At 37.2% G+C, this 19,273-nt stretch overlaps 1 protein-coding gene across 1 annotated transcript in view; it reads left to right on the forward strand.

Annotated features, from left to right (window-relative positions):
• The window catches only part of LOC114025917 (TGF-beta receptor type-1), a 74,563-nt gene that overhangs the window by 29,334 nt on the left and 25,956 nt on the right, over positions 1 to 19,273 (forward strand). Inside the window, exons 2-5 of the mRNA XM_027839440.1 lie at positions 4,324 to 4,566; positions 5,685 to 5,921; positions 16,521 to 16,751; positions 19,054 to 19,221. Of these exons, the coding sequence (XP_027695241.1) occupies positions 4,324 to 4,566; positions 5,685 to 5,921; positions 16,521 to 16,751; positions 19,054 to 19,221 (879 nt within the window). The remainder of the gene's footprint in view (positions 1 to 4,323; positions 4,567 to 5,684; positions 5,922 to 16,520; positions 16,752 to 19,053; positions 19,222 to 19,273) is intronic.

Here is a 19,273-nt window from a genome sequence, read left to right on the forward strand (position 1 = left end):
TAAAAAAACAAAACAAAACCCTAAGCAAACAAAGTCTCAGTGAACACTCTGAGTCTATTAATTCTGTCAGGTGTTTCCATATGAGACCTGGAATTGTGGTTGGTCATTTTGTTGATCAGAATTCCTAAGTCTTTGAAAGTTGTTTGTCATTACAGTATGGTTAATGTAAATTGTTTTCCTGTTTCTGCTCACTTCACTCTGCATCAATTCATACAAGTCTTCCAGGTTTATCTGAAACCTATGTAATTTCTTATAGCCCAATAGTAATCATTTCCTAATTGATGAATACCTCCTCCATTTCCATTCTTTGACACTGCAAAAAGAGCTGCTATAAATATTTTTGTACATAAGAGTCCTTTTTTTCTTTCTTTGATCTCTCTGGTGTGTAAACCTAGTAGTGTTATTACTAGGTCAAACAGTCTGTACAGCTTAGTAGCTTTTTGGGCATAGTTCCAAATTGCTTCCCAGAATGACTAGACCAGTTCACAGCTCTATCAACATTGCATTAATGTATGGTACCAGTTTTCCCACAGCCCCTCTAGTATTTGTAATTTTTCTCCCCCCCCCCCACTTTTTCAGTCAGGTGGTTGTGAGGTAGAACCTCAGTTGTTTTGATTTTGCATTTCTTTAATTATTAATGACTAAGAATTTTTTTCTTTTACATAAGAATATTTACTTCAAAGGTATGGCAAGAATAGGTATGGAAACATTCCCCTAATATCTGAGAGCATACTGTCTCCCCCCCAGCTCATACTACCTCCATCTCTGGAGGGAGGAGAGGAATTAGGTTCACAGTTTAGCTCAGTTCCTCTATAGCACAGTCTCATACAACTTCACTGCAGCCTTGGTTCTGAACTGAAGCATGTGCACTTTGTATTGTGCATGTTCTCAGGCCACAAAATACCAAGGAACACTGCTGAAATGCAAAAAGGGGTACCTACAGGAAAAAGTTTAAGAAGCCCTGTCCTAGAGTTTTCTCTGGGTATTTTCTCCATCTGTCCCTCATTTCCTGAAATTCTCCCCCTCATCTCTGCCTCCTGGCTTCCCTGATTTCCTTCAAGTACCATCTAAAATCATGTTTTCTACAGGAAGCCTTTCCCAGTCTCTGTTGATTCTAGTACCTTCCCTCTGTTACTTATTTCCTTTTTGTCTTGTATATTGCTTATTTGTATATAATTGTTTGCCGATTGTCTCTTCTATTAGATTGTGAGCTCCTTGAGGGCAGGGACTATCTTTTGCCTTTATTTGTATCCCTAGTTTTAGCACAGAGCTTGGCACATAGGAGTTTAATAAGTGCTTCTTGACTGACTGACTGACTGACTGACTATATATTCTTTGTCTTAATTCATCAGCTCCCATGGATTCAACTGTCACTTCTGTGCAGATGATTCCCAAATCTGCTTGTCCAGTCTTTTCTGTCTGGGTAGATGGATATCTCCCGTTTCAGTGTTCCCTTAGTCATCTTAAACTCAATATGTCCAAAATGAATTCTGCAACTCATCTTTTCCTATAACCTACCATTCCTTCTAATTTCCACATTTCAGTTAAGGGGACTATTGTTTTTCCAGTAACCTATGTTCAAAACCCTTGTAAGAAGTATTCATCGTCAAGGAAAACAAAACCCTACAATGCCATGTAAAAGCTATGACACATTCTGCATCTTGAATACCATTACCTCTCTGTCAGGCAGTGGATAGCATTCCTTCATTATCAGTATTCTGGAGTTATGGTTGGTCATTACATTGATGAGAGTTCTTAAATCTTTCAAAGTTGTTTGTCTTTACAGTGTTGTTATTATGGTATAAATTGTTCCTCTGGTTCTCTTAACCTCACTGTGCATCTGTTCATACAAGTCTGAGGTTTCTCTGAAACCACTCCATTTGTCATTTTTATGATGCAATGATGTTCTGTTAAACATTTATATGACAATTATTCAGCCATTTCCCAATTGATGGGTACTTCCTTAGGGAGTAGTCCCTGTTGTAGTTCTTTCCCACCAGAAAAAGAGCTGCTGTAAATATTTTTTGTGGGTCATTTTCCTTTGATCTCTTTAGGGGGTAGGCATTAATAATATTGCTATGTCAAAGAACATAGGCAGTTCAGTAAATTTTTAAGTATAGCTCTAAATTGCTTTTAATAGTGGCTGGACTAATTCACAGTTCTAATAACAGTGCATTAATATGCCTGTTATGCCACATATTAACATGCCACAACCCCTCCAATATTTGTCATTTTCCCTTTTTGACAGTTTTGCCAATCTGAAGCAACATGCCTGTCTCTTGGAACCTCCTTCCTCCCTTTGAGGCTTAACTGCAGTGCCACCTCCTTCAGTAATCCTGTTTTGATTTCCCCAGTTATTAATGTTTATCCTCTCTCCTATTCCCCCCCCGAGTCATTGTGTATTTATTTTGTATATGGCTTGTGTTGGAGGTGAACATTGTATCCCCACAGTAGAACGTAAGCTGCTTCTGTACAAGAACAGTGTTGTATTTTTACCTCTAGAGCCTAGCACAGTCCATGTATGTTCTTAAGAAATAAATGCTTCTTGTTTGGATTGTAAAGTATAAATGTAAAGTATAAACTCAGTAATTTGCCTTAGTGATAAAATCATCCTTCAAAATAACAAACAACGGGAAATTCTATTCTTGATCTCACTAACAGGGAGTAGCTGTTGCTAGGGTGGATATAGTGAGAACCCTATAGGGAAGTGACTACTTATTAATGATAGAGAGAAAATCTGGGCATAGTCTGACAGGCGCACTAGATTTTAGGAAAGCAGATTTCAAAGGGTTTGGGGAAAGATAGTTAAGAGCTCACAAAGCACATTATTGAGGGGAAGTCATTCCAGAAAGGACAGGAGATTATGAAAAATGAAATTCTGAAAAGGCAAAGGGAAACAAATTCAATGAGGAAGAAAAATAGAATCCTGTAAAAACAATGTCAGGGAAGCAGGATCTAAGAATGAACTGAGGTTGTTGAGGAAAGTGTTTTTGTTTGTTCTTTGTTTTTGAAGCTAAAGACAAAAATTTTTTCAGTAGCTTTATTGGGAGAAAATGGAAGGTCAAAGAAGGGCTAGGACTTAGCTTGGGGTGAATAAGCTGCAGCTGAAAACAAATAGAAGGTAGAACTGCTCAGTTCTGCTTGTTTCTTCTTTCTTTCTTTTTCTTTCTTTCTTTCTTTTTTTTATTTTGCCAGTCTTCTGGGCCCCCATTAAAAAAAATATGAAAACATGAGATTATGGGGAATGGGGAGACACCTTTGCAACAAGTAAGCATTGTTGAGCACGACTGAACCACACAGTGGCCATGTCCAGAAATGTATTTTTTAGCACCTTGAATCCATCACTTCCCAGGAAGTGGGTAACATGCTTCAATAAAGCTTAGAGAGATACATGCTGATTATTAGCTTGATCAGCATTCTTAATTCCTTCAAAGTTGTTTTTCTTTACATTGTTGTCTTTGTATAACTTGTTTTCCTGAGTTTTCACTTTATAGTACATTAGTTATAGCACCTCAGATTCTCTGAAGTTGTCTTTCATAATATGTATTCATGTAACAGTTTGCTCAGCCATTCCCCAGTTGATGAGTACTTCCTTAGATTCTAGTTCTTTGCTTTTTCTTTTTCTTCTTTCTCTTTTTGTTTGCTCTTAATCCCCATTTCAGTGTCAGGAAGTTTGTTTTGCTTGTCTGTATTTGACAAGTAGTATAGTGGGTGGAATAGAGTGGGAAAGAGCTCTGGACTTGGAGTCAGAAAGACCTGAATCCAAATCCTGCCTCAGACATTTACCTGGGCAAGTTGTTTCATCTCTATTTGCCTCAGTTTCAGCATTTGTAGAATGAGGAAAATAATAGCACCTACCTCACAGGGGTGTTATCAGGATCAAATGAGATATTTATAAAGCACTTAGCATCTAGTAGGTGCTATGTAAATGGGGGGTAAAGCGGGAGGAGCAGGCATATGCCTTCTGTACTTTTGTTAACTAGGCAATGACAGACAGGCAGAAAGTGAAGTTTTTTAGCTTCTTTCTTTAATTACCTTAATAGTAGTATACCTAGCTCCTTACTCCATACATGATTTCCTTATATATAAAAAGGAAAAAAAAAATGCGGGTCTAAATACAGGCAGATTTCTTCAGGCAGCCAAAAGTAATTACCCGTGTGGCAGATCCCAGGTATGTTAAGTGTCTTGATAGGTTTGATTGGTCAAATATAGATAGGTAGCATAATTGCTAACACAATTTTGTTTTAAGTATTCTAAGTATTGGGCCACTTAAAGTTTTTCCTCACTTAAAAGTTTTTTCTAATACTGCATTTTTCTTTCCAGGTTTGGAGTGTCACTGCCACCTCTGTATTAAAGAAAATTACACGTGTGTGACAGATGGACTTTGCTTTGTTGCTGCAACACAGAGTGCAGACAAAGTTATATACAATAGCATGTGTATACCAGAAGTTGATTTAGTTCCTCGAGATAGGCCATTTGTATGTGCTCCCTCTTTAAGAGATGGGTTTTTGATGTCACCTTTCTGTTGTGCCAAAGACCACTGCAATAAAATAGAATTCCCAACAGGTAAGTTTGTGGGTTTTTTCTTAATTGTTCAGAATCACTTAATTTAAATATAGAAAGAGAATTTCCTTATCAGCAATTCTCAAACTTTTTAGTGTCAGGACACCTTTACATTCTTAAAAATCATTGAGAACCAACCCCCCCCCCAACTTCTGTTTATGTGGGCTACATTGATCAGTATTTACTGTATTAGAAGCCAGGTAAGATGATGAGATGACTGCCCTGGGTGCCTTAAGTGGACTATCTGAGAGTTCTCCTTGTCTCCCCTTGTAAAAGGACTAAAGAGAATTAGGGGTCACTGTTGTATGTGGTTCTTTGAAGGCTTGGAACCTACCAGATAAAAGGATGGTTAAGAATAAGAATTCTTATTTTTTGGGGGGATGGGTAAATATCTCTCTTAACAGAGATATTACTGACTTATAGAAATGAAACCTGTGACTTAAGTTCCTTGACTTCTCTGGACCTTAGTTTCCTTGTCTGGAGCATGAGCTTGTCAGATTAGATAATGTCTTAAGATCTAACATTCCATTTGAGTCTACCCCTTGTTTCCGTTAGTTGGTAATACTGAGTGAATTTGATAAAAATTCTTATGACCTGGTATTAGACCACAGTAAAAGAATTTTGCCAAGAAACTTAATCAAGGGAATGATACTTCTGTGTGACTACAGTTAGATAGCAGCTTCACCAATGCTGTAGATCAAAGGAAGCACAAGTAAGGGATTTCTGTAACTCTGCCTGAAGTCTGAATCTGTATGGATGTATACTTGAACAGCATGGTTAAGACTTTCTTCTACTTCCTAAGACCTTTTTCCATTGTTTAGTAATAAAGAAGTAAGTAGAGCTATTGTCATCTATCACCAGTCAGCATGGTTTTCCTGATAGCGTTTTTTTATGCCTGTCTATTTACCAGTTCCCAGTGACTTATCTATAGCCATACAAATTAGATCTGAGGCTAGACTAACCCTTCCCTAAAACATCCATGGTTACAGATGCATGATAGAGCAATGTAATTTAACCCAGAAGTGTTTGTTAGATGAAAAATGTAATAATGGCAGATAAACATACAGCATTGAAACTTATTTGAAATCAGTTTACTAGCTATGATTTCTTTACCCCTATAGGTACCCCAGTGAAACCATCTAATCTTGGTCCTGTGGAATTGGCAGCTGTTATTGCTGGACCTGTCTGCCTTGTCTGTATTTCATTGATGTTGATGATCTATATTTGCCACAATCGTACTGTCATACATCATCGTGTTCCAAATGAAGAAGATCCCTCCTTAGATCGCCCTTTTATTTCAGAGGGCACAACATTAAAGGACCTAATTTATGACATGACCACATCAGGATCTGGGTCAGGTAATGCTTTTATTTTTCTTTTTTGATTAAGAGATTTAAGTAATTTTTAGTTTAAATTATCCTTAATTATTGTATCTGTCACCCAAACCTTTTAGCGCAATTGATTGAAGCATGAAGCTAATGAAGAGCTGTGTCAGATTTGATCCTCGTGGGTGCATTAGTTTCTTATAGTTAAAACCATAGCATTAATTTCTGATTCCCTATCATTATCTTATAGGTTGGGTCCTAGGGAATTTTGTGCAAAAAGATGCAGCTTATTATGGAATAATAATATTTAAGATCTGGAAAGTACATCAGAAGGCCATTAAGTTTAACTCATTCATTGTGTAATAGAAGTAACACTAGGCCAGGAGTCAGAAGGCTGTGTTCTCATCCTCTTTCTTCTACTAATTCGTGTTACCTTAGGTAAGGCATTGAGGCTTTATGGGTTTCAGGTTCCTTATTTTTCGAGGTTAGTAAATAATAGTTTATATCTTTAGAAAAATTTTTTCTGAAGATAAATGAGAAAGTATACTTAAAAAAAACTAAAAGCCACTCAAATATAAGATTAATTTTATATATAATTTTTGAAAAGGTTGTAAAGTGAATCGAAACAATGAAAAAATTAAGATTTGAGGTATTTTCCACTGGGGAAAACATGTGCCTTTGAGATGATAAAATAAGTTTCTTGATCTTTAAAATCTAAAATGATGTCATCATGTTAGTCATTTTCTAAAGATCATGATTTTGTTGGTGTAGGTACTTGTTCTACTGAGGTATATTGCAATCTCCTAAGCAATCTTATTGTAGCCAAATGAAATTCATTTTCTAGTGAACCAGCGTTCTGGAGGTGACTTTCTCTAATCTTAGCTAGCCTGGTCCTCAAATGTCAGTACAGAAGGACCATTTACTACACTAAGCCATTTCATCTTGGTAGGCTTTCCAAGAGCTTATGTTCCACTGTCATAGCCTTATAAGAACCCAGAGTTACTCTCATAACATACAGTTAGGCTCTAGAGAAAAATTTTATGGGAGATTATGAGTTATACTAGCAGATATAAAGAAGGTTGCCTTTATTTCATTGATGATGTAAAATATGATAACCTAAAGCCTTGCTTTTTATAGAATCTTTCCTTTATAGACTCTGTGTGCTAATATGTACCCATACATATTCTGTTACTTCATTTAGGGCTGTATGTGCCTATATAGGTTTGTTGAATTGAGTTAGAAAAACTACCCTTGAAGGTTTGTGTGATGAGGGGTAGGTGTGCATTTATATTTCTTTCATGGAGTTAGATCTTCACCTTTTAATATCTTGCTGTTTCTCCCTTCTTTCTTCTTCCCCTTCCCTTCCTTCCAGCCAAAAAAAAAAAAAAAGCCTTGAACATGGAGTTTGGGAGAAAATGATGGGCATAAAATATTGAATTATTTCTCAGTTCTTTTCTATGTTTTGTTTAATTAAAAAACAGAATTTAAGATCCTCTTTCTTTGTCAAAACTCATTATATGCTAAATGCTTTTTAAAAGCTACCTGTGGGGTTAGGGAGAACTGTTTTCTAAATGATATGGCACTTCTCTATTCACCTCAGATGGTTTATGAAAGCATAATTAGCATATTGTGTGGGCCTGAGATAGTCACCAGTTAAGAGTGTATTGGAAATGGGCTTTTTACAGTTTATTTGTAAAGGAAATACTAAAAAAAAGCCTTCATAATGTGAATGTGTATACACTTGTTTATAATTAAGCATCGTAGTGCTTAGCACAGTGTCTGGCACATAGTAGGTGCTTAATAAATGTGTATTGATTGATTGTTTTGAGGAAGGGCCTGATTAAAACTCCTTGACAGGCACTACTTTTGAATTTGAAGTTCGATTTGAAGTAAATATAGTTTATTCAGTAGTAGCAGAGAGAACAGAAGGCAGTCACATTACTTTCTTTTGCACAAGCTTGTTAGCCAGACAAGACATATGAGTTCTTAGAGAATATTAAAATGGAATATTTTAATTTTTGAAGAATTGGAAGTAAAATATCATTATATTGTATGCATAGGTATGATCTCATTGTATGAATATCATTCAGTTCATTTATTGTTGTGTTCCCCCTATAAAGCTACCAAAGCTGTTTTTGTAATGGAGTTTTCACAAAGCAGTTTTCAAAATATGGAAGGGCTAAGTAGAATAGAAAGTTTAAGTTAAGTTCATTATTCACAACTTTTGTATGCTTATCTAGGGTTTTGTTAGTGATGGGATAGATGCAACATAACTAAATATAAATTTGACTGCCACCTTATCTACTCTGCCTATAGTGGGCAAGCAAACAAGTGTGGTATATTCTGTAAGCTTGTGCTCTAATTCAGTTCCTGCGAACTTCTTGTTATTAGCTCTGACTACTAGAGCACAGGTGTATATTCTGTGTGCTTTACTTCAAGAAAATTTGAATAGATATCCAAACTTAAGAGATAACTTAGGATATGGTTATTCATATAACATAATGCTTTGATTTTTATGTAAGGATTCCTTGCAGGTTTCCTTTAAACTATTTGGTTCTCTAATACATTTATATTTATTGCTTAATTATTGACTATTTCAGTAAGGAGATCAGGAAGTTTAGAAAATTAAATCTAAAGAAAGAACCTCTGATCATTTAAAAATAAGGATAAATGATTACTGAATCCATAATGTAAAGCAATGGAAAAATAATTGTTTGCAGATATTTTCCTTTCATGTTGTACTTAAGGAATACATTGCAGAAAATGATGAATTTCCTGTAAAAATATTGCGTTGTAGTGGCCTTAAAATAAGCTTCACGGTATTGTTTTTAAATATGTAATTTGACGTCTTGATGGCTTTGTTTCCTTACAGTGTTACAGATAAAATTAGACTAGACCTTCCATATTGTAGTTGTAGTTTTAGAGAACTGAAAAGAAGGGGTGGGTTTTAGTTCATGTTTTATTTTTTCTATTGTAGAAAATGCTAAAGTTTAGTAGTACCTTCCACTTAATTGCTAACACCTTTTAAAAATAACAAGGCATAATTCAAGATAATATTTTTTGATGGAAAGATTTGATTAAATTGTCTTGGACTTTATTTCCTCTAACATCAAAATTAAGTTTATTCAGCATTTGTCAGCAAAGGCAGTCCCCCTTTGTGAGCACAAGTCTTGCCTTTTTCTCTTCTCCCTCCAAATGGACTAATTTTAAACGTGAATATCTGTTGTCACCAAACTAAACACTACTAATCAGAACTCTGGCCAGTGTTTGCAAAGAAGAACAATTAAGCTAGTGAATTATATGGCTATTTATTACATTTATATTTTCAAAATGTTTCACATTTCATGTCCAGAGATCCAAGCTTACAAAAGTGGTTTCATTTACTCCCTGATGAAGGTCTTCCAACAAAGGCTTGATGATCATTTATCAAGATGCTGTAGTAAGGGTTTGTTACTCAGCTAGAAGTTGGAGTAGTTGAACTCTGAGGCAAACAGCTTTAAATTAAATAAATAAGTTTGTTTGCCTTGAGGAGAGACATGTAAATAGCAGTACAATTTACTAATTTTCACTGAGGTGAATGATAAGGTTTTAATATCATGTTTTACATTTATTTGTGTCATTGTACTATGGGTGGAAGTTCTTAGAGGACCGGAAATAAATAAAAATAACTTCAAATACAGTGTTACAATCTAGCAGATATTTAGAATTTTGAGATCAAGCACATTTTTTTCTTTTTTTGTAAATCTTTTAATTAACTTTTTTATTTTTCAACATTCACTTCCACAAGATTTTGAGTTCCAAATTTTCTCCCCGTCTTGTCTCTTCCCCCACCCTAAGACAGCATGCATTCTGAATACCCCTTCCCCTAATCTGCCCTCCTTTCTATCTCTACCCCCCTTCTCTTATACCCTTCCCCTTCTATTTTCCTGTAGGGCAGGATAGATTTCTATACCCCATTGCCTGTAAATCTTATTCCAGTTGCACGTGAAAACAACTTTTAACATTTGTTTTTAAAACTTTGGGTTCCAAATTTTCTCCCTTCTTTCCTCCCCACCCACCCTCATTGAGAAGGCAAGCAACTTGATACAAGTTATACATGTGTAGTCATGGAAAACACTCTCAGAGTAGTCATGTTGTGAAAAACATATATTTCCCTTCATCCTATCCCACCCCTCATTTAATCTATTCTCTCTTTTGACTCTGTGCCTTCTCAGAAGTGTTTGCTTCTGATTACCCCTCCCCCAATCTGCCCTCCCCTCTATCATCTCCTTACTCTCTTATCCTCTTTCCTCCTGTTTTTCTGTAGGGCAAGATAGATTTCCATACCCAATTGAGTCTGTATATTATTCCCTCCTTAAGCCAAATCCTATGAGAATAAGATTCATTCATTCCCTCTCACCTTCCCCCACTTCCCCTCCACTATAAAAGCCTTTTCTTGTTTGTTTTCTGTGAGATAATTTACCCCATTCTCCTTCTTCCAGTATAATCCTCCCTGACCCTTTAATTTGATTCTCCAGATATCACCCCTTCATCTTCAACTCACCCTGTACCATCTATCTATCTGTCAATCTATATACATATAATTTTCTCCCTCCAACTACTCTAATACTGACAAAGATCTCATGAGTTAAATGTCTTCTTTCCATGCAGGAATGTAAACAGTTCAACCTTAATAAATCCCTTATGATTTCTCTTTTCTGGTTTACCTCTTCATGCTTCTCTTGAGTCTTGTATTTGAAAGTCAAATTTTCTATTCAGCTCTGGTCTTTTCATCAGGAATGCTTGAAAGTCCTCTATTTCACTGAATATCCATTTTTTCCCCTGAAGAATTATATGCAGTTTTGCTGAGTAGTGATTCTTGGCTGTAATCCTATCTCCTTTGCCCTCCAGAATATTATATTCCAAGCCCTCCATTCCCTTAGTGTAGAAGCTGCTAAATCTTGTGTTATCCTGATTGTGTTTCCACAATTGAATTGTTTCTTTCTGGCTGCTTGAAATATTTTCTCCTTGACCTGGAAACTCTGAAATTTGGCTACAATATTCCTAGGAGTTTTCCTTTGGGGATCTCTTTCAGGAGGTGATCAGTGGGTTCTTTCCATTTCTATTTTACCCTTTGGTTCTAGAATATCAGGTTAATTTTCCTTGATAATTTCTTGAAACATGATGTCTAGGCTCTTTTTTTGATCATGGCTTTCAGATAGTCCAATAATTTTAAAATTATCTCTCCTGGATCTGTTTTCTAGGTCAGTTGTTTTTCCAGTGAGATATTTCACATTGTCTTCTATTTTTCATTCTTTTGGTTTTGTTTTACAATGTCTTGATTTCTCATTAAGTCACTAGCTTCCATTTGCTCCATTCTAACTTTTAAGGAAGTATTTTCTATAGTGAGCTTTTGGATTTCCTTTTCCATTTGGCCAGTTTGGTTTTTTTTTTGTTTTTTTTTTTTAGGCAGTAGGGGTTAAGTGACTTGCCCAGGGTCACACAGCTAGTAAGTGTCAAGTGTTTGGTCTGAGGCCGGATTTGAACTCAGGTCCTCCTGACATCAGGGCCGGTGCTGTATCCACTGTGCCACCTAGCTGCCCCTCAGTTCTGCTTTTAAAGACATTCTTCTCCTCATTGGCTTTTTGGACCTATTTTGCCATTTGGGTTAGTCTATTTTTTAAAGTGTTATTTTCTTCAGTATTTTTTTGGATCTCCTTTAGCAAGCTGTTGACTTGTTTTTCATGATTTTCTTGCATCACTCTCATTTCTCTTTCCTATTTTTCTTCTCCTTCACTTGCTTGCTTCTCAGAATCCTTTATGAGTTCTTCCCTGGCCTGGGACCGATTCGTATTTTTCTTGGAGACTTTGGATGTAGGAGCTTCGACTTTGTCATCTTCTTCTGGTTGTATGTTTTGATCTTCTTTGTCACCAAAGAAAGATTCTATGATCTGACTTTTGTGTGTGTGTGTGTATAGTTTGCTCACATTCTCAGCCAATTACTTGAGTTTTAAACTCTTTGTTAAGGTAGGGGTCTGCTTCCAGTGTGGAGAATGTACTGTCCCAAGCTTCAGGGGTTTTGTGCAGCTGTTTTCAGAGATACTTCTAGGGACCTGTAAATTTTCAGTTCTTCCAAGGTGATATGATCAAGGGCAAGATGTTTCCTCCTTTCCTGGCCTGTGCTGTGGTCTATAAGTGACCACAAATACTCTTCCCTGCCTTGGAACTGTGAGGAGGATTCCTTCTTCACTGCCACTACAAGCTCCACCACACTAGTGCTCCTCCTCAACCCAGGACCGCCACGCAGAACTGTGACCCAGATCCAAGCACAGGTAAAGCAAGAGATTCCTGCCTTGGCACCAGCAAAGAGATCCCTGCAATCCCCCTCTAATTAGCCACTCGATTCCCCCTATGTCTGTAGGCTGAGTTCCAGAAGCAGTTGCTGACCCAGGGCTGTGCCAAGACTAGTGCTGGAACTGAGCTTCTCTCTCACCATAGTCACAGACTTTTCCTACTGACCTTCTAAGTTGTCTTTGGTGTTTGTGGGTTGAGAAGTCTGGAAACTGCCACAGTTGCCTGTGATTCAGTTGCATGAGGCCTGCTCCATGTTCACTGAGGCCAGGTCTTTGCCTGCATGCCCGTGCTGAACTGTCCTCCTCTCCCAGCCCAGCACAATATACCTTTCCAGTCAACCATCCAGGTTCCCTTGGGCTGGAAATTTTTTTCACTCTTTTTGTGGGTTCTGCTGCTCTAGAATTTATTTAGAACCATTTTTTACAGGTATTTGGAGGGTTTTGGGGAGAGCTCAAGCAAGTCACTGCTTTTACTGTACCATCTTGGCTCTGCCTCTCTCAAACACATTTTTAATGCGAGGCTATTTTAGTTTAAACTTGCCCCATTAACAAAATCAAGCGATTTGTTATCTTTAATGTAACAGACAATTGTTAGATGCACACTGATTTCTTTTCAAGTCATGCACTAGATATTTTTTAAAGCTTTTAAAATTTTGGCTAAAACTCATTTTAACTTTAGGGTTCTTTGGAGTGAAGTCGTTGACACCATGACTAAACTTTTACATAAATCTCTTACATGGTCTGCTTTTCAGTCTCTCTACTTTCCATATGCCACATGAATTAATTTTTTATCTTGTCACAAAACCACAAATTTATGACATAGTCTCAACTGGGCCCCATTGCATCAAGGCAATCCTTTTATACCTTACTAATCAATTCACTTACTGTCCCAATCAACAGAATGGCTTTTCCAAACCTTTTTCATCCTTCCACAAATCTCTCATGGCTCCTTCTCCCTTCACCCCTTTCAGCTAATAACCTTGCCTCACTTCACTGAAAAAAAAAATTTATTGATAGCTTTCTTGTCTTCTCTCCTCCTCCACCCTTGTCTCTCTTGAAGTGGTGGCCCTTCTTGCCAAGGTCCAATATGTACATGTCTTGTTCCATCCCTACTTCTTGAGCAAATTGTCCCCTCTGTCATCACCACTCTTTCACTAATCTTCAGTCTTTCTCTGCTTCCCTCAGTTTTTTGGAAGGGCCCAGTGCTGGCTTTCATTACCTTCCAAACTATTCTTGACTTTCTAGACTTCAGAACCATACCCCCTAAACCTTTACTTTTCAACTCCCCTTTTGTATGTTGTCTTCCCCTATTAGAATGTAAGCTCTTTAAAGGCAAAGATTGTCTCTCTTTTGGCTTGTATCCCCAGTATTTACAGTGCCTGGCATAGTAAGTGCCTAATAAAGGTTTGTTTGTTTGCTTGCTTCTTTTCTCTTTACTCACAAGTCCATATGTCCTCGCCTTTAAAAAAATAAATCCACAGTTGATCTTTTGTTTTTCCCAGCTCTCCTATTTTCTTCCCTTTTGTGGCTAAACTCCTTGAGAAAGATATCTACAATCAATGCCTCTACTTTCTTTCTTCTCACTCTCTTTCTTAACTTTTTCCAATTTGTCTTTTGACGGTGAACCAAAATTGGTCTTTCCAAGAAATCAGTGCTCTTTTAATTGCCCAAACTAATGACCTTTTATCAATCTTCATCTTTCTTGACCTCTCTGTAGCCTTTGACACTGCCACTCACCCTCTTTTCCTTGATATTCTCTTTTCTCTGTTTTGATGACACTCCTTTCTCCTTTTTAGTCTTCTTTGCTGGATCTTTATTCATGTCATCATACATGTCTCTCAAGGCTCTGACCTAGGGCTCTTGCTGTGCTATTGTTTGGTCATTTCACTCACATCTTACTCTTCATGCCATCTAGCTGATTGCTTTCCTCCTGCCCCCCACGTGTGTGTGTATGTGTATGAGTGTGTATACACACACACATGTGTGTATATGTATATACAAACGTATTTGATGGTTTCATGAGCTCCCACAGATTCTGTATCTCTAGGTGGATAATTTTCAGATCTATATTTCTAGCCTAAACCTTCCTCTAGTCTCACGTTTTTCAAATTCTATTGAATGCCTCTGCCTAGGCCTCTTAAATTAAACTCAACATGGTCAAAACTAAACTTAACTATGTTTCCCTCAAGCCCTCCCCTCTTGTTAACTTTCTTACTACTCTGAAGAATTTCACCAGCCTCCTGATGACTGAGGCTCATAACCTAGCTGTTGTTCTCAACTCCTCACTCTCCCCTGGTATATCCAATTTGTTGGCAAAATCCTGTAGATTCTCTCTTCACAAGATTTTTCATATACCTCCTTTTCTTCTGACGCTGCCACCACACTGTTACACGCCCTTATCACCTCATGCTTGGATTATTGTAATTAATAGTGTTCTGATTGGTCTCTTTGCCTTAAATCTCTCCTATTCTAGTCCATACTTCTCCAGCTACCAAAGTAATTTTTATGAAGTACAGGCCTGACTATGTAACACCCCTTCATTAATAAACTTTATTGGTTCCCAATTACTTTCAGGATCCAATATAAAATCATTGGATCAGTCATAAAATAATATAAGATCATTGTTGTTCATCCTGCGTTTTTGAAGAGGACCAGTGACATCATGGGTGATGTCTTGACTTCTTGTGAATTGAATATAAGTGAGACAGAGTTGCCCAAAGTCTTGCTTTCTCCTTCAGACTCTTTGGAGTCCAATTGCAAGACAGAAGTCAAGATGACCAGATGCAGTGGATGATGATGACACAGACATCTTTGATGTCTGACCAAACTCTAAGTGCTCCACAGTGGCTACTTCTGCCACCTTCATAGCCATTAGAACAAATTGTTCCCATCTGCCTGTTCTGCCAAGGGGATATCTTCACATACTTGGGGTACACATCCCCCTACTTCACCAATTTGTGTTTGAGACTTATCAGTTACTCTCAACCTGGTTTAGCCAGTCTGCTGAAATGGTTTTACCTAAGTATGGCTGCTGCACATGCTATCTGCATATCTTGGAGCCATAGGTGAGAGCTGGGTGACAGGTGAATGCCAAAAGTGGATGAGCAGCCCTAAAAAGGGCTCGGAAAACCCTCACACCAGAGGTGCCAGTCCCCCTGAACTCCCCTTACAGCTCATGGCAGCTAGACAGTTCAGTGGATAGAACACTGGGCCTGGAGTCAGGAAGACCTGAGTTCAAATCTGGCTTCAGACAGTCATGGCTGTATGACACTGGCAGGTCACTTTACTATTCTGTTTGCCTTAATCCACTGAAGAAGGAATGGCAAACCACTCCAGTATTTTTGCCAAGAAAATTCTTAAGGTTCATGAAAAGTTGGATGTGACTGAACAACAACAACAAAGTATAAAATCATTATTTGACTTTTAAAGCCTTTTATAATGAACTCCTTCTTACCTTTCCAGTTTAATTACTCCTTTCCACTTTAATCCACAGTCATTTGTACTGGCTTTTTTCACTGCTTGGAATGTTCTTCCTCCTGGCTTTCCTGGCTTCCTTCAGGTCCCAGCTAAAATCCTTCTTTCTTCAAGAAACCTTTTTTTTTTTTTAAATTTCTGTTCCAAAGCATGGTAGTGCTTTCCTTCTGAGATTACTTCCAGTTTATCTTGTATGTAACTTTATTTCTACAGAGTTGTTTATGTGTCTCTCCAGCCTCCATTAGACTGTAAGCTCTTTGAGAACAGGGATTGTTTTTGCCTGTGTTTGTATCCTCAGTGCTTCCAACAGTGCCTAGCTCTTGGTGAGTGCTTAATAAATGCTGCTGACTGACTGACTTGTTCTGAGTTCAGACTCCACATCCTGACATTTAAAGTCATTTGATGTGACTGTAGCTTGTCTTTATAAAGCTGCCCCCATTCTCTGCTGAGGTTAGTTTACTTCATTATCACCTCATTTGGTTATTTTTGTGGCTTTACTTGTATTTCCTTCTACCTGGAATTCCTTCTCTGTTTCTGTAGATACTACCTGTCCTTCAAAGTTCCACTCAGATGCTAGCTTCTTTGAGAAGCCTTCTTAACTAGGTGAAGCTTTCTGTCCTCTGAACTATTATAATACTTAGAGTGTCCTTATTTTGCTCGTTAGTTAATCAACTAATAGTCCGGTTGGGCAGCTCTGTAATGATAGTGACCATGTTCTTATATGGATTTGTACTAGCCTTCATACTCTTTTTGCATGTTTCATATGCAGTATATAAGACATAATATTGTTTAGTTATATATATTAACGATAATAATTTTTTTAAAGGATTACCATTACTTGTTCAAAGAACTATTGCAAGAACTATTGTATTGCAAGAAAGCATTGGGAAAGGTCGATTTGGAGAAGTCTGGAGAGGAAAATGGAGAGGGGAGGAAGTTGCAGTAAAAATATTTTCCTCAAGAGAAGAACGTTCCTGGTTCCGTGAGGCAGAGATTTATCAAACTGTGATGTTACGTCATGAAAACATTCTGGGGTTCATAGCAGCTGACAATAAAGGTTGGTAAACTTTAAATTTTCTCTATGTTACTTCTGACAAAATCAACTTAATAGGTTTTTTAAAAGATTTCATTAATATTAACTAGTGAAATTTGGTCAGAAATAGAAAATTACCATGTAAATACAGTAAAACAAAGCATCATATAAATGTGAGCATTTATGATTGAAAGTGAGATGAGGTATAAAACTTCATATTTATCTCTATTAAATTTCATCTTATTAGATTCATTCCATCTTTTCAGCTTATCAGAGTTTCTTTAGATCTCAATTCTGTTAGATTATTAGTTGAATTCATTTTGAAACCACCACCCCAAATCATGTTTCCTTCCTAGTTCCAGGTTTCTTTTGGAATCTCACCAATCTTCTTGTCTCCTGGTTACCATACTTAAAGTATTGTCAGGATCAAATGAGGCAGTGGTGACAAAGTGCTTTTATAATGGGCAATTAATCATAATCACAAAAGTTGATGGATGTTGTGGAAGTCTAATGAATATGCTATCAAATGACAACTTTATTTGTTGTAGTCTGAGTTTTGTGTATTTTTCATCTTCAAGTGGTATTTAGGGATAATGTTGTAACAAGATTGTAGAAAAAGAGCAGGAAGGGACCTTCAAAATAATCTAGTTAAATCTGTTCCGGATTTTTCTGCCAAGCATCCTGAATTTGATTTTTGCTTTGTTTGGGGCAAGGGAAGAAAATGGTATCTAAAAGACCTAAACTGGATTTCAGTTATCTACTTCATCCTATATTATCCACTATTGAAGAGTTAAAAATTACATCTTTACCACTCTTAGATTCATAGTATTTGACATTATTTTTGCCTTTTTGAGGTAGAAGTACTTTGTCTTTATACTAGGTAGGACTTTTAGACATGTTTCCTGGTTATTTTAAGATTATAGGACAGCTCTGATTTGGAACACTCAATTTTATGAAGTATCCATATAATTGATCAGGCACCAAGGGGTCAATGTATAGATTCGTTGACCTACCTCCTTCTTTACCTTTCATTCCCCCAAAGTGACCCATTATTTTCCATTTCAGAACATCTAGAGGGTGATTGACCTAGAGAGGTGCTATTTTTTTGTTTCTCTTTACTTAAGTGTAAAGAATTATTTGGAACCTACCTCTTCCCCCCGGTTCTTATCAGTGATTCTTTCTAAAGTGAAGTATGCTTTTGAAACTCGGGGTACTTTATAGAAACAATAAAATAAGTGGAAGATATGTATAGGTGTAGAGCAGCCTAGGTAGCACAGTGGATAGAGTGCTGGGCCTAGAGTAAGGAAGACTCATGTTCCTGAGTTCAAATATGGCCTCAGACATTTTCTAGCTGTGTGATCCTGGGCAAGTTACTTAACCCTGTTTGCCTCAGTTTCCTCATCTGTAAAATGAGCTGGAGAATAAAATGGCAAATCACTGCAGTGTCTCTGCCAAGAAAACCCTTGAACAGTTGCCACTGTAAGTTATCTGGTCAGCGTTTGGTTATTATTGTCCTGAGGGGCCAGGTTGGAAGAGTGTTGGGATGATGAATGAAAATAAGTAAATGTGGCTTCTCACACTGTACTTGGCTGATTAGATAATCTATTCCTTCAGTGTTGTGCCACAGTCCCCCAGGGACTTCTGTTTGGGTGGGAGACCATTGCTGTAAATGAGGAAACAAGTCTAGAGGTGTTCTGGCATGTTTAAGGTCATATATGTAGTAATAATGCAACTGCAATTCAAATTCAAGTCCAAGCATCAGGGATCTGGTAAGCCCACCAACGTGGGTTACAAATGCCCTTCAAGTTAGTAGATAGTCTTTTGAGAATTTATCTCTGTATGGCCGGCGTGCTGAAGAGCCTCTCCAGACATAAACTAGTCATTGAAAAAGAGACATTGTGACCCATGTACACATAGAAAAAATTTAAAATAATACAGTGTTATTACTCAGTGGAGTGAAAAGAACACATCAGGAGTCAGGAATATAGGCATCGTCCCTGACAAGTCACTCAGTGTCTCATCCTGAGTTTCCTTTTCTTCTAAAATCAAGAGTTTTAATCTTTGACCTGATTACAATAAGGAGTTATTTTAAGGGTCAAATAGATATTGTGTGTGTGTGTGTGTGTGTGTGTGTGTGTGTGTATACATATATATAAAAGCTCTTTGAAAAGTATGATGCAAATGCAAAACAAAACTTCTAAAGCGAATATGGGATGGTGTTGCCATAGTGTTTTAGTATTAAAAGCTAGATATGACCATTTATGTAACATAATTTTAAATACTTTGTATAAATCTTAGAAAATTTTGCTATTCATTTGTTTTGCAGACAATGGTACATGGACTCAGCTGTGGTTGGTTTCAGATTATCATGAGCATGGGTCCCTTTTTGATTACTTGAATAGGTATACAGTTACTGTGGAAGGAATGATAAAACTAGCTTTATCCACTGCTAGTGGACTTGCGCATCTTCACATGGAGATTGTTGGCACTCAAGGTAAGGTTTCATTATTCATATAAGTGCAGAATGGTTGCAATGTAGTGTGTTT

This window comes from Vombatus ursinus, unplaced genomic scaffold (genome assembly GCF_900497805.2).
Source record: "Vombatus ursinus unplaced genomic scaffold, bare-nosed wombat genome assembly UNPS02014832.1, whole genome shotgun sequence".
NCBI classification, from domain to species: Eukaryota; Metazoa; Chordata; class Mammalia; order Diprotodontia; family Vombatidae; genus Vombatus; species Vombatus ursinus.